General features: G+C 43.7%; 1 protein-coding gene across 2 annotated transcripts in view; it reads left to right on the forward strand.

Annotated features, from left to right (window-relative positions):
- SESN1 (sestrin 1) overlaps positions 1-13,582 on the forward strand; it is an 81,048-nt gene that overhangs the window by 59,767 nt on the left and 7,699 nt on the right. Inside the window, exons 1-3 of one of the 2 annotated variants that reach the window (XM_066179438.1) lie at positions 4,078-4,142; positions 11,662-11,727; positions 12,615-12,815. In XM_066179438.1, the coding sequence (XP_066035535.1) occupies positions 12,645-12,815 (171 nt within the window). In that variant the 5' untranslated portion in view covers positions 4,078-4,142; positions 11,662-11,727; positions 12,615-12,644. Of the gene's footprint in view, positions 1-4,077; positions 4,143-11,661; positions 11,728-12,614; positions 12,816-13,582 lie in introns of those variants that run through there. The other variant, XM_066179437.1, reaches the window with a different exon arrangement.

Raw genomic sequence — 13,582 nt, forward strand, 5'->3', positions numbered from 1 at the left:
ACAAAACAACTTGTGGTTTAGAGGTGGGAGTGAGCTGTAGAAATCTTAAAGGCAGAAATTACCAGAAGGACTCTTAGGGGGCAGTAAGAGTCCTCAGTGATGAACCAAATAGTTAGGAAACAAAACCACTGGAGTTCTTGCAGCTTGGTGAGTTCAAGTCAGTCAATTGTGAGAACAGCTCAGGTGAAACAAAGGAGTCTCACAGCCTCTTGCAGCTCTGAGAGAAAAGACGGTGCCTTTGGTGGGAAATAGAGGGGGCTAGGAATGACCTGATTTATAAATGCTCACAAACCAGCATGATCACTTGCAAGTCATTTGCCCATTTGATGAAGATGTGGCCATTAAGAAAGCAGCATTTAAGCAGGGTCTAGAAATAGAAAAACAGCATTTCAAGGACAGGTAAGGTTGGAAGAAAAGACAATAAATCTAATGTATGAATAGGGTAAAATGTTCAGCCTTAGCTAACCTTACAATCCTAAAGACTACAAAAGGAAATCTTCTGTATATTGGTCTAAACTTATCTCCTGATGTGGCGAATTGTCAGCCCTCCATTCTAACAAACAGCTTGTTTTTGTTATTACTAAAGAAGTGTCAGGTATAGTGACATTCCTAAAGGGTTGTTCCTTTTTGACACATACAGCAAGAATTTAGATTGTACAAAGAATACAGTTTATTCTCCTCCCTAGAACTGTGTACCAGTTCTAATAACAGAATGATTTTTTTGAAGTCTGGCAATAGATTAAGCTTAAATCAAGAGGAATGCTTTCAAATACTGGCTTTTTTTTTTTTTTTACTTGCATGCTACAATAGTTCTTCTATTTAATTTAAATTCTTTCATCACTGTAATGAATGGTTTGATTGCTGTGCCATATTGTTGTAATGATAAAGATTTTTGCTGTTTGAGAAATAGCAAATGTATAATCAAGGGATATAAGAGATTAATAGATATGAAATTTGTTATGAAAAGGGTAGTGGCTGTGGACAGCAAAGAATGAGAGAAATCCACAGGGAAATGTTCACAGTAGCCAGTGTGGGGCTGCTTAGTGGTTGCAGAAACACCTGGTGACTTCATTAAGGCACCATATTAGGTGGAGCTAAAACTAATACAAATCAGCTTAGAGCCCCAAAGAATTACCTGGTTTTACTTGTAAATGTTCCTGGGAAAGAATCATCTGATCATCCTCTGAGATACTAATTTGATGTCCAGGGCATTGCAGTAACAGGCATTTCAAGTACTCCTGTCTGGATGCTTTTTCTGGGGAAAGAATTTAAGATCTAGGTTTGCCAGTTCTTTGGAGTCATATGTTTGTGCTGAACTTGACTCAAAAAGTTGCCCTATTGGACTGAAACGGAACTGTTTCAACTTACAGCAGCAAAGTGCAGACATTTTTGTTTGCAGGATCAGGCTGGTTGGTCTTGCTTTAGCTTCCCTGGCACTTTTCTTTAAATGTAGCAATAAGGAAAAATTGCATTTCTGGTAACTTAGAGAGCACAGATGTTAACTGCCAACTTCTGTGGATGTGCCTGCTATGAAGGAATATGCTTCCATGCTTTAGGTGGTGTTTGCTTTGAGTATATCTCATGCACTCTTTCTGGGAGAAAGGAACTCACTATCTATCGATATTTTCATGTTAAACATCTCTTGTTGTGTTTTCCCATAGGAGCACTTCACTAGATCTCTGTTTACTTGCATCGATACATGGTCAAACACACCATTGTGTTTCCCCAGGGGAACTCTCCAGTTATGCAAACCAAACCATGGATCTGTCCCCATGTTCCCTGGCTGTGCTGTGGTTTGCACTTAGCAGTACCCAAGTGAGCTCTGTGCCATACTCTCTTACGAAATTGCTCATGTAATTGGTCACACTAGCTCACAAATAGGAATAATTTCAGTCTGCAATTGTGCACTGATTTATAGATGAGCAGGGGGCTCAGGTTTGTGGGGGCTCTTTAGTTTGGAGGAGCTGCCCTTTGGAAATACTTGTGTGAGGGCTGCGGTGGAGAAGGGGCTTGCAGCAAACTGGAGTGATGGGATTCTGCTAAGGCAGAGGCATACCTGGGGCCTGAGCAGGGCTTGTGTACTCTGGCCATATGGGAGAGCTTTTAAGTCCATTATTAGTTGTTTGCTGTGGCTGTGCAACTTCCTCTTCCCCTTTGTACACAGTTTTTCTGACATGCTGTCACTGCCTCCATCTCTCCTGACAGAGAAAAGCGAAGAACACTGTACAGTTTCCTATCTTCTGTTGTTGAGTTGGTTATTTAAAGAGAGAGAATTTCCCTTGGATGATGCCAGAAAAGAATCTGTATCTGCCAAGGTTCTTTGTATAGGAACAACTGTTAATATTAACAGGCTTCCTCACAAATACCCAGGCAGTACAAATGACCACAGTGGACAAAACCCCCACCCCTTCTTCCAAGGGTATTAACAAATTCATTGAAGGGGATGACCATTCATCTGTCATCCAGGGAGACTATTTATGGTGAGGCATCTTCTTGCTTTTCAGGTAATTACTTTCCCTTTCAATAGTCTTTCTGAGCACAAGCCAGTTCTTTGCCGGTGTTGAAAGAGGAGCCCATACCACCTTTTTGTTATACCTTGGTCTGAAGTAAGGAAGTAAGCAGTGGGAATTAAACACTGGTCTTCATCAGTTTATTTTATTAGCTCACAGAATGTAATCTTCCTTGCTAGTATTGCATTATTCTTTCTCCATGCTTCTGTTGAGCATTTTATAAAGTCCAAGTAGGTAAGGACACTCAGTTTCTTCTGGAGAAACTTACCAGCTTCAAGCCAAGGCCCCAAATAAGGATGGAGCTGTGGTACTTGGGCATCTCTAGGTAATTTAACCTCTACTGCTGCTAAACCTTCAGCAGCAGAGTATCCCTTGGTTCTCCAGTGTTAATTGCATGACCCAGAGGCGTGGTGGTATTTGAAAACTGGAGAGGAAAGAAAGCCTTTAAGGCTCAACAATTAGAGATGTGCAGAACTGCTGCCTTGTGTCATGTTGTCATGTTCCCCTGACAGCACTGTCCTCAGTGTTTTCTGCATTTGGCTGCTAGGTTTGATAACAGGAACAGTCTGTGAGCCATTTTGCAGTGTTCAGTTTTACATTCAACAGAAGTGTAAAGTTCAGTGTCATGGAATTTCCCTGCCTGGTTGTTAAGATAACTTGGTACAGCTCAAAACCGCACAGTCTGAATTGTAGGCAGAAGCCTTCCTCCCCCAGGTGAGTATGTTTAGGGGTTCAAAGCTGTCCTGGCTCTTCTCCCATGAAAACCACAACAGAAGATCTCTTCTTGGTGTCTACCATATTTTATTTTAATGCACGTTATTTGAAGGAAAACTGTCTAACAGAATGTAGCTTTATAGATCTTATATTGTTGTGAAAGAAAAAAAGAAGTAAAAATCACATGGGCCAGCTCAGGGACTTGTTCTTTTGAAATAATTGATGACATAAAATCCCAGACCAAAAGAGGTGGGAGATGCAAGACATCTGGCAGAGTTTACAGCCCTGGGGGGTCGGCAGGCGCAGCACAGCCTGCTGCAAACAAAGGCCGAGTGTTTTGCTGATACGATTGCAAAACATATGTTTGCCCAGGATTGTTATGATCTTGGGAATAGGCAGGAGGCCAGATTTCTGCTGCAGCAGCACACTTAGTCACACAAATATCTGCAAAATGTGAACCTCCTGCGATTTCTCGGTTTAAAAGCCGTAATTATTTTGTTGCTTAAAAAGAAGGTAGAAACTCTTGCATAAGGACCAGGAGGGGGGGGCGGAAAACATTGTCCAAGGAGCGTCTCTGTGCCGGGGAAGAGAGCGGAAGGGAGCCAAGGGGTCCGGGGCTCGGGACTGTCCTGCCGGGCCGGGGTGGACTGCACGGGGGCTGCCGCCTCTTGTGCCCCCGCCCGGGGCATCTGATGCCGCTCCCGGGCACAGGAAGCAGCGGCGGGGTCACGGCGGTCCCGATCCCCGGCGAGGCAGCGCCCCGGCCGCCGCTCCGCCCCTGCGCCGGGCGGGCGGGACGGCGCTGGGACCGCCCCGGCGGTGCCGGGGCACAGCCCGGCGGGGCTGCCATAGCTCGGAGCCCGTCCCCAGCCCCGCAGCGCTGTCCGGACGGTGGCGAGCTCGGGCCGGCAGCACCAGGTACTCGCGGGTGGCCGGGGTGCCTCCGCGGCGCTGAGCTCCCCCGGGGCGGGGGCCTCTCTCCCCGGGCGCGTCCCCCAGAGAAATCCCTGCTGGAAGGAGGGGCGGGGGTCCGGGCTGCCCCCCGCGGATCGTCCGCGGGGCTGCGGAGGCAGTAGCGGCGTTTCCCTCCGGGCTCCTCGCTCGCTGGGTGTCGTTCGGGGGTTCGCAGGTCCTGTTCAGCTGCTGCCTGCGGTGATAGTGCGGGATAAGCAGCTGCTGCTGCTACCGGTGACAGTGCAGATGCTGTCGCTATCCGCGACGCCCCTGGTCCCAGGAGGGCTGTGTTCCGCTGGTGTGTGTGGTAACCGGGTGCCTCTGCAGAGTTCTCGGGCTCGTCCAGGTGGTTTTTCCCTCGGAATTGCCCGGCGTTTACGGCGTTCTTGCATAGATTTGGATTGTCATTTTGAAACAGTAAGGCTGGTTTTGTGTTTCTCATGGAGAAGAGCGGGCTGTAATTATAAACGAATGCAAGTCAAGGGCATTATTTTGAGCAGGAATAAACTTGCTGATTTGTATCTCTTGTAAATTTCTTAGTGTTACCACGTTAAGATTCTTCTTTTAAAGGAAATTTTTAAATCTTTAGAACTGATGTAGGTTGCCGCAGAACCTGTTTTGTGTTTTTCTGATTTAGGGTAATCCAGTACTTCATGGATACATACGGATACGTGTGTATGGATATATGCTTTACTTTGACGCAATCCAGCAGTACAGTGTATGTAATGCAAATGGTTACTGTCACGTTTAGACTGCTTCCTTCTGTGTCACCAATTTATTGGTATTGAAGTAGTGTTTACAGCAGGGAGATTGCAGGCATTCATTCGAAATCCTTTGCCCTTTAATGCGTTCTGTTTCATTACAGAAGTGCCATATTAAAAAAAAGCTAGGCACTGATCATTGAAACTCAGCCTCAGTTTCAGTGAGCTCATATCAAAAGTAAATTGGGTTGTGGACTCTAGGCAGTTGTGTCACAAAACCACTTCAGGAAGAGCTGTTAATGCTGAGGAAGAGTAGGCAGCACAAAAGCAGGCATCTTTAGACTACTGCAGCTGGACCTGCTTGTACCACTCAGTTGTAGAAAATGACCAGAGAAGAGGTGCTAGAGATGGAGGCAGGAGTCTGGGCTTTGCTTTTATTCCTGCCATTGTGAACAAGGTGTGTGATCTTGGACACACTCTCCCCTGCCTTGATTTCTGTCTTGAATCAAGTCACATAAACTAGATGGGGATGTTTTTGACATCAGGTATTTCAAAGGACCTTTAGACATTCAGAGAAATGATAATGAAATTAAAGTAATTTATGCCTTTAAATTCATGGAAGAACAACATATTCTATATGAAAGAGGAGCAGTTCAGCATTTGCCATGCTCTAATTCCAGTGAAGAGTGGTAGGCCTGTGTAACAAAGTGCTTTGTAACAGAGGGGGAGTACTTGTTCCCACTTCTTTGAATCCCTACAAGTAGAGACATGTCTGTTGCTTCAGCTAAATGACAGTCTGGCATACCCAGCAAATGGAACCAGGGCAAAAATTTGTAGTACATGAGCATTTTTAGGATATTTTTTTTTCTGTCATTTTAAGGTGAATCATTGTTTGTTTGGGAAAGCCACAACAACTGCAGCTACTTTGGAATTAAGTAAACAAATAAAAAAGAAAAAACGGCCAGCTCTGCATAACCAAGCATTTAGAAAAGATGTAGGATTTCTCTGTGCGTAGGAAAAGAGCTATATTTAATCACCACTCTTTGTTCTTAATTCCGTCTTTCCTAAAAGTTTTCTGTCCAGTATGGAAATTACAGTAGCTACTGCATTTAGCAGAACTGAAAATACAGTTTTTAGGCTGAGTATGTATCAGCTTAGGGACAGCTTGTCCTGTGGGGCCAGTTGTGCCAGCCCTGGTTGTTAACTTCCTAATCGTGCAAACTCCATTTGTAGCCTCAGTGTCACCACCAGTGGGGTTTTGCTCGGTGGCCTTTAAAAGGGAAGTAGGAACCAGACAGTTCACAGTGAGCACAGCAGCAGCAGCAGCAGCATGAAGCCTCTTAGACTGGTAAGTGCCAAGTCTCCCTTGGAAATGCTGCACAGCCTTCTTGGACACTTACATGCTTAGGGGCATTTCATCCTGTAAGCTTATAAAGCCCTAAATGGGTATTTTTAATGCCCATGCTTCAAATGCTCATCGTATTATACTAAGCTGAATTTTCATCACTGGTATGCTGGCGGAGTTAATTCTACTCCTTGTAGTAGAATTGATAGAGTAGCAGAGATTGTGTTGAATAGTTTTTAACTCAAAGCTCATTGTGCCTTTCTTAACCCTAAGCTTGGGTAGGAAAGCCCTTAGATTATATGAAATGATGACTGGTTGTCTAGGAAAATGTTACCTCCAAAAGCTTCGCCTCAATCTCATTTCCTTTCTCTGGTTCATTACATTAGATTGTTTTATATTGTATTATGGGGTGTGATTTTCATATAATTTTGTTTAAACCTAGCAGCACGTAGTGCTTAATCAGGACATAGATGATTCAGATAAAGACGTTAATTTAAATTTAGTTCAGAGAAGTAAATTGATAATTATAATTTTACTTTGCCTGCGGCTTGTCTATGATAAAATGTTCCCTTTGCCATTTAGAGAAGGCCTAAGTAAGTATGTAAATAAGTCTTTCTGGTAGATACAAATCTGGTAGGCTTGATAGTGGTACTGACTGTACTTGAGGGGAGCAAAATGACTCTCTGTGCTAACACCAGGGAAGCAGTGTGAGTGAGCATTGTGGATCATAGCTCATCAGTCCCGAATGACTGAAAATTAGCAGTTTGGTAACAGTCCCCAGAATCACTGGACAAAACTACCATTGAGTTTTGGAAGAGGTTTTGTGATAAGGGACAGAGCTCTAGCTGCAAGGAGCCAATAGTGAGGGACCAGCAAGGATCTGAAAAAGCATTTTAGGTGTACAATGGAGGAAGAACTGTAGCTTAGGTTAGATAACTGTTCCTTTTCTAGAGGCTCTGTGGCCTGGCTTGTAGCTTAGTTCTGTTTTCAGTGTTCTTAGCTGAAATTTCTGGTACTGGGTTTCTGCTTAGACTGTGACTTTTTTTTTTTTAATATCCATTTTAAAGAGATTCAGAACCAAAGCGGACAATGTGCTATTGCTAACAGAGGTAATGTGTGTTGTACTTTAAGTATTTACAAACCTCTTCTATACAATTGCAGTTCAATTTTTTATCTCAGCCTTTTACATAAATTTGACAGAAATTATGTTCCTTTGAAAAGCTTCCTAAAAATTGGGCTGGATTGACAGCTGTAAGATACAGAAAAGCTCCAAGTTGTGTGAATTTACACGTTTGAGGCTTTAGAATGGTCTTCCCTGAGCATGTATGTGCAGGCAGTACAGACTTTTGGTCTGGTTGTCCTTGTGAAGTTGGATGTGCTAAATGAGCCAGACTGGTCAGAGTGAGTGGTAACTGGGAAGTATATAATTAAGCTTGCAGACATGTCTCATTAACTTTTCTGTCTCAGCTCTGCAGTGCTGTTTCTTGGTGTAAATTTGCATAAAGCATTTCCTGGCTGAGAAGTCTCTGAACAGTCTGATGGTTAAGGACATTAGCCTGTGACTTGAGAGATCTCAGCTTCAAGCCACCAGTCTCCCATAGCAGCTTCTCTAAGATGTGTAGCTTTTCCATTTCTCAGGGATTTTTTTCTCCTAGATGGGAGATAATGTATTTGTCCTACCTCACAGGAATCTTGCATTATATAAATGGATGAGATATGATGCTGGGCTGATATGGCAGTGGTGAGGGATGTGTAGACTGAGAAATGATAGGTACCTGGTGAGCATAGTTCCCATGGAAATAACAATAGTGGCTGTACAGAAATACAAGTTACATTATATAAGGGGGAAGAGGAGGCTTTTCTGTGTTTTTTGAGGTTGTCTCTGACAACACAGCAATACAGCATTTACGTGGCTAAAGTCTTGCTTTTCTGTCTGGTATATCTGGAACGTGAGCAGTGGAGTGGATTGCTACCCAGCAAGGCCTACCTCCTTCCATTAGCTTGAGCTTCTGGGTGTTGAGGGTGAAATCTTGGTGCTCAGCTTTGCAGTCACTTGAGTTTTATGTTCTGGCTTTGAAGATGGAGTGCGTCTGATGCATCATCATTATTGTTATTATTGTTATTGTTATTATTTATTTGCACCTAAAGCCTCAGTTGTGGTTGGCTTTCTGCTGAGCTTTGAGCTGTATTCAGCTGCAGAGTTTCTAGACTGAATGAAAGTGGTGTGGTGAGATTGACAAACAGGAGGAAAGGAGCCAGGAGAAGTTTGATGCAGAGAATGTGTCACTAAGTAGGTCACTTTGGTGTGTAATTCTGTGGCCTGGAATAGCATGAAAGTTGCTTATAATTTTGGAATAACCAAAGGGAATACAGGCTTTTTTTCCAGCTGCTGCTTGTCCTAGACACAGCTGCTTCACCAGGTGCTTGTTGGTGCTTCAGGTGAGATGGTGCTTTAAGAGAAATGTGCAGGAGAGAGATGCAGTGGTGTGTCTGGTCAGGATGCAGGTCTTGCCTTCGAGAGGGAGAGTGTTGCTCCCTGAGTTGAGTGTATTTGGATGATGAAGGTTTAGTGAAGGATATCATGAAGCATAGAAATACGTTCAGGACAAAGAAGAGATTCACTAGGACTGTTGTGAAAATTATTACTGTGTTATCGGGAATTTGAAATGCTGGAAGCACGCAGCTATTTCTGAAGTCCTAGGAGAACTTCATTAAATGCTGCTTCTGGAAAAGAGAGGAAAATAGTTTTTAAAAGGTCTGCCATAGCTTGTAACTGAAGAACAAGTTTTCAAAAGGCTTCTCTAATGGGTCAGATTTTACACAACTCTCATGACTGTGTTAAGCGTGCCCCTCATGGCAAGTTGCTTCTGTTCTCAGCACCCTCTGGAAGAAACTTCCATTTTGTAGCTGGGAAACAAGCTCATCTTCACAAATCCTTTGTTATGTGTCTGCCACAGCAGAGCCTTGACCCCAGGCTTCTCAAGTACTAGGCTGGTGCCATTATATCGGGGAGATGATCCCTCTCCTGCTGGAAAACAAAGCAACTTATTTAATTGTTAAAAAAAAACCTCTTAAGTCACTTTGCAGGGAGGGTTTGGATAGTTGAGTAATGTAACCTGTTATGTGCTGTGTTTGACCTCTGTATGCTTTAAAAAACAGAAATATATTGATTGTGATGTATTTTAGATTGTGAAGCAAAATACATTAGCAGTCTGCTGATCTCAGGTTCTTAAATCTGGATTTTTTTTTTTCCTTTCTCTAACTGTTCTGGGAAAAGGAAAGACTGAAAAACACTTGTTTGAGAATTAAACTTCAAAGTATTTGTATTGGAGGCTTGATCTGGCAAACTGCAGACATCTGCTAAATTAAATGCTGCTTACAGTTTAAATGATCTCCCTTTTTGCTTGCTGTTGTTTGGCTATAAGATGTTTCTCTAGTGTAGTTATAGCCAAGATAAGAAGCTCTGCTGAAGTTTTTAAGAGAGATGCTGATAAATTCCATCCTACAAGTGGCATTGCTTGGCTGACAGGCAAAATTTGCTTGTGTGTGTTGGGACCCATGGCAGGAAATAAGCTACACTGAGGGGAAAAAGTGAAAAGCCTGTTTGTAAGAGGTACCCTTTGATCTTACTTTATCCAAGTAGGACTTGAGAAATGAAGGCATCTGACTTTAGGATTTAAGGAGACTGTCAGAGTCTGAAGAGTTTGGTAGTTGCCACTTAGGCCTGCACTCATCGTTTCCAGCTCTCTGAAGCTGTTTTTGAATCTTAGGGGAAAGTTCAGGAAACAGTAACTGATTAATAAAATTGCTTCTCGTACAGTGAACTCTGTACTGCAGATAGAAACCTCAGCTAAAGAGAGAAAAAGTGCAGTAGTGAGTGCAACCAGTATTGCATGTTCATAACAGCCTTTACCTATGTGGGGAAAATATGTTGAAGTTAACAACTGCATTTGGCAGGCAGCTCTTGGAGCATCATCTGCTCTCGAGGTCTAAACCAGCTGAAGGTGTCCCTCTGCTCTGTGTGCTCTGTGTGGCCTGAACTGGTTCAGTGCCTGGTATTTATTCATCTAATCCTGCCTGAGAACTTGGGCGAAGTTGGTATAGTCATGAAATGGGTGGGTTTGGTTATGGAACAGAGGCTATGGATATGTTCTAAAAGATGGTTGGGAAAGAGGGTACAGGTAAGGAGCCCAAACCATTTGTTTATATAATGCCTAGTGTTTAGCCCTCAGCTCCATCCTCAGCTTTAATCCCAGGTCTCCCTCCATCTGTAAGAGTGCCATGCCATCAGCTGGCAGGGCTCCCGTGCTTCCTGGGGAAGCCAAGCTGCTCGCTGGGGAGTAATCCCCTCAGGAGAGCTGGTTTGCAGCGAGTGCCGCACATGTGGCAGAGGGAGCCTTTGCAGCGATGGCATGGGGGACATGTGTGAAGGTGTGAGGTGAGGCCCTGGCCAGCTTTGGTACCTCATCCCTGGAACCTGCTGTGCCTTCTCAGGGAGCTGCTCTGTGCTAAAAATAGAGAGACTGCCCTGGAACGCACAGCACCCATCTTCAGAGGGAACAGTGTTAATGGCCAGGACATAAATGCGCTCAAATCTTCTATGTATTTGCCCCTTGGCTGCAGGAAAGGCCCAGGGTGCCATTGACCTGTTAGAAAACAACATCCAGCTGAAGGAGAGAGGACAAGTAGTGAACTGCCAGGGTTATCCAGCCTCCACCTTACCTGCAAGGCAACACATCCACACAAGTGGGTGCAAGGCCGTAGCTCCTGTTGTTCTGATGGAGCAAATTCCCCTCCTTCCCTCCTTCCCTGCAAATGTGAATAGCTTTTTATCCTATCTTGAAAAGAAAGCAGATGCAAATGTACATCAGGTACTTTCAGCAGTTTAAGTGCTCTTTGAGGTTGGGAAGAAGAAATCTGATTAGGGTTACAGCTGTTTCATTTCCTGACAGATGCACAGGGTGTTGTGTGCTGGCGAACTGCGGATGTACACACACACAGCAGCCTCGTTTTGTATCAGTGGCATAACCACACAGCAGCCGGCATGTTCGGAACTCCTTGTCCTGGACACCCTGCCAAAATATGCTTTATGCAGAATTTTCTGTGAACCAGGCTCTAGTGTGTTTGTGTATGTGTGTGTGTGTGCATGCATATAAATTTGTGTGTGTTTTCTTTGGTCGACAGGGCCTTTGTTGTTGAATTTTTTGTTGCTGGAGTGGGGCAGTGTGCTGTAAACAAGCACAGCTAATTATAAAGCACTTGTATAAAAAAAATGATTTGCATTTGTACAAACAGTACTAGTAAAAGTCCCCGTGCAAGAGTACCACAAGTACCCAAATAAGCCCAGCTCTGAATGGAGAACTCTTTTCTTCCTTGCAACCACAGCTAAAAAGCTGTTTATAACTCAATGCTGAGGTGGTGTAATTTTCTTTTCTAGGAACTTGGAATAAGAATTCCTAGACCACTGGGACACGGACCAAGCAGATTCATCCCTGAGAAGGAGGTGTGGTAGTGTTTTCAAGTACATAGTGAACTTTATGCTTTTAAGGAACATCATTTTAGTAGTAGCCCACACTGGTTTCAGGACAGCTGCTGATCTGCAAAACATTTTCAGTAGTGATCACATTCAGTCCTGAGACTTTGGCCACAGTACTAGCGTACAGAACAGTGAGAGCCTTGGGGAGCTTTGGAATAGTTCTGACCCCTCCCATGCTGCTATCTAGCATGAGAGAAACCCAATACCATTTCCTTGTGAACATCCGGATGTAATTTCCTACTGGTCCACAAGGTACCTGCCCCTCTGCTCTGGGATTGCTTTTTCTTGAGCTGCCTCTACCACTCTGGGGAATCTGAGGAGCTTCAGAGTGCTGTGGATGAGCATTTCTGCTGCTTCTCCCTTGATCATCTGGTAAGAGAATTTGGAGCAGAGGAAAAGTTGCTAATGTGCCTGTGGTTTTCTAGGAATTTTAGTCTTTTTCAATTTCCCCTTTTTCTTTCTTGTCATCTTAGCTAGCTTTTTAATTCTTTCGTTTTTTTCACTTAGTAAAAGTGATGATTCGATTAGCTTTTTGTTATAATAAACCAAGACCAGCGTGGGGTATTCAAGAAAGTGAAGGTGAGGTGACACATATAAAAATGAGAAGGCAGTGTTGTATTAGAGAGAGACTAAAGCCAAAAATCTCCTTTTGCTGATATAACCACTTGTGATCTCCTAAATGAGAGGTATTACAGGGATTTAATGTGCCCTATGTGCACTGATTTAACGCCATTAATAGATTTACAGTATAATTCCTTTCACTTGGGGCCTCTGGGTGCTGTCATAATATATTTATTTCTATTTTATTGGTGGTACTTGGACAGTATTGCTCATTGCTCTTTCTCTCCAATCAGACAATTCAGGTGGGAAAGGAGGACGCCACAATGCACACACTGTTTGCAGAGTCTTTTGCCACGCTGGGCCGACTGGACAACGTCACCTTGGTGATGGTTTTCCACCCGCAGTATCTGGAAAGCTTTCTAAAAACTCAGCACTATCTCCTGCAGATGGACGGCCCGCTCCCGCTCCATTACCGGCACTACATCGGGATAATGGTAGGCACCAGGCAGAAAGCGCCACGCTGCCCGCGGCTCCAGTCCTGTCTGAGAGCAGCTGTCACCGTGTTTTGCACTTCTGGCTGAAAGGCATTTCACCAGCAGCTAAGGGAAAAGCAGAGTAGGTTTGCTGATGTCTGCCTAAAGATGGTTTCAGAAGAGCAGCACTCTATGTTCATTGATGTGTTAGGACTGTGAGAAAGAGGGGAAAAGCATGCTACAGAAATGAGACAAATTATTGGCTTCCCTCGTGTATTAGAAACTGTTTCTCAAGAAAGCTTGTTTTTGTATGTGTGTGTCCTGTCACATAGACCCCTCTCTAACTCAGTAGTTGGTCCCATCATGCATTTCTGAGTATGTAAATTCTAAACAAATTTTCTGCCAAAAGCGGTTGATTCCTAATTTTTAATCTGCCAGTTCAGTGATCTTTGCTTGCTGAAGTGGAATTAAAGTTTTGTGCTGTGTCTTAATTTGATGTAGAAAGTGTTGGAGTAAATGATACTGTGCCTTTCTTTGCTGAGAAGCTGCCCACAGTCTCTCTTGCCATATGCAATCTAAAACCTGCTTTTGATTGTTGGTGGTAAAGATGCAGCTAGAGACAGCTTCTTCCCCCTGGGGAGTACGATGCAGTATGGATTACTTGCTTCAGGACATGTAATAAATCCATGCCGGTGTTTCTCCCTGGATATAGGCATGTCGCACCTGTAGCTAGTATAATGATGGTGTGTATGAACAAGCGATATTTATGTTGTGAGAACAATAATCAA

The sequence above is a fragment of the Chamaea fasciata genome, unplaced genomic scaffold (assembly GCF_029207755.1).
Source record: "Chamaea fasciata isolate MVZ Bird 193981 ecotype frontalis unplaced genomic scaffold, bChaFas1.0.hap1 SCAF_3, whole genome shotgun sequence".
NCBI lineage: Eukaryota > Metazoa > Chordata > Aves > Passeriformes > Sylviidae > Chamaea > Chamaea fasciata.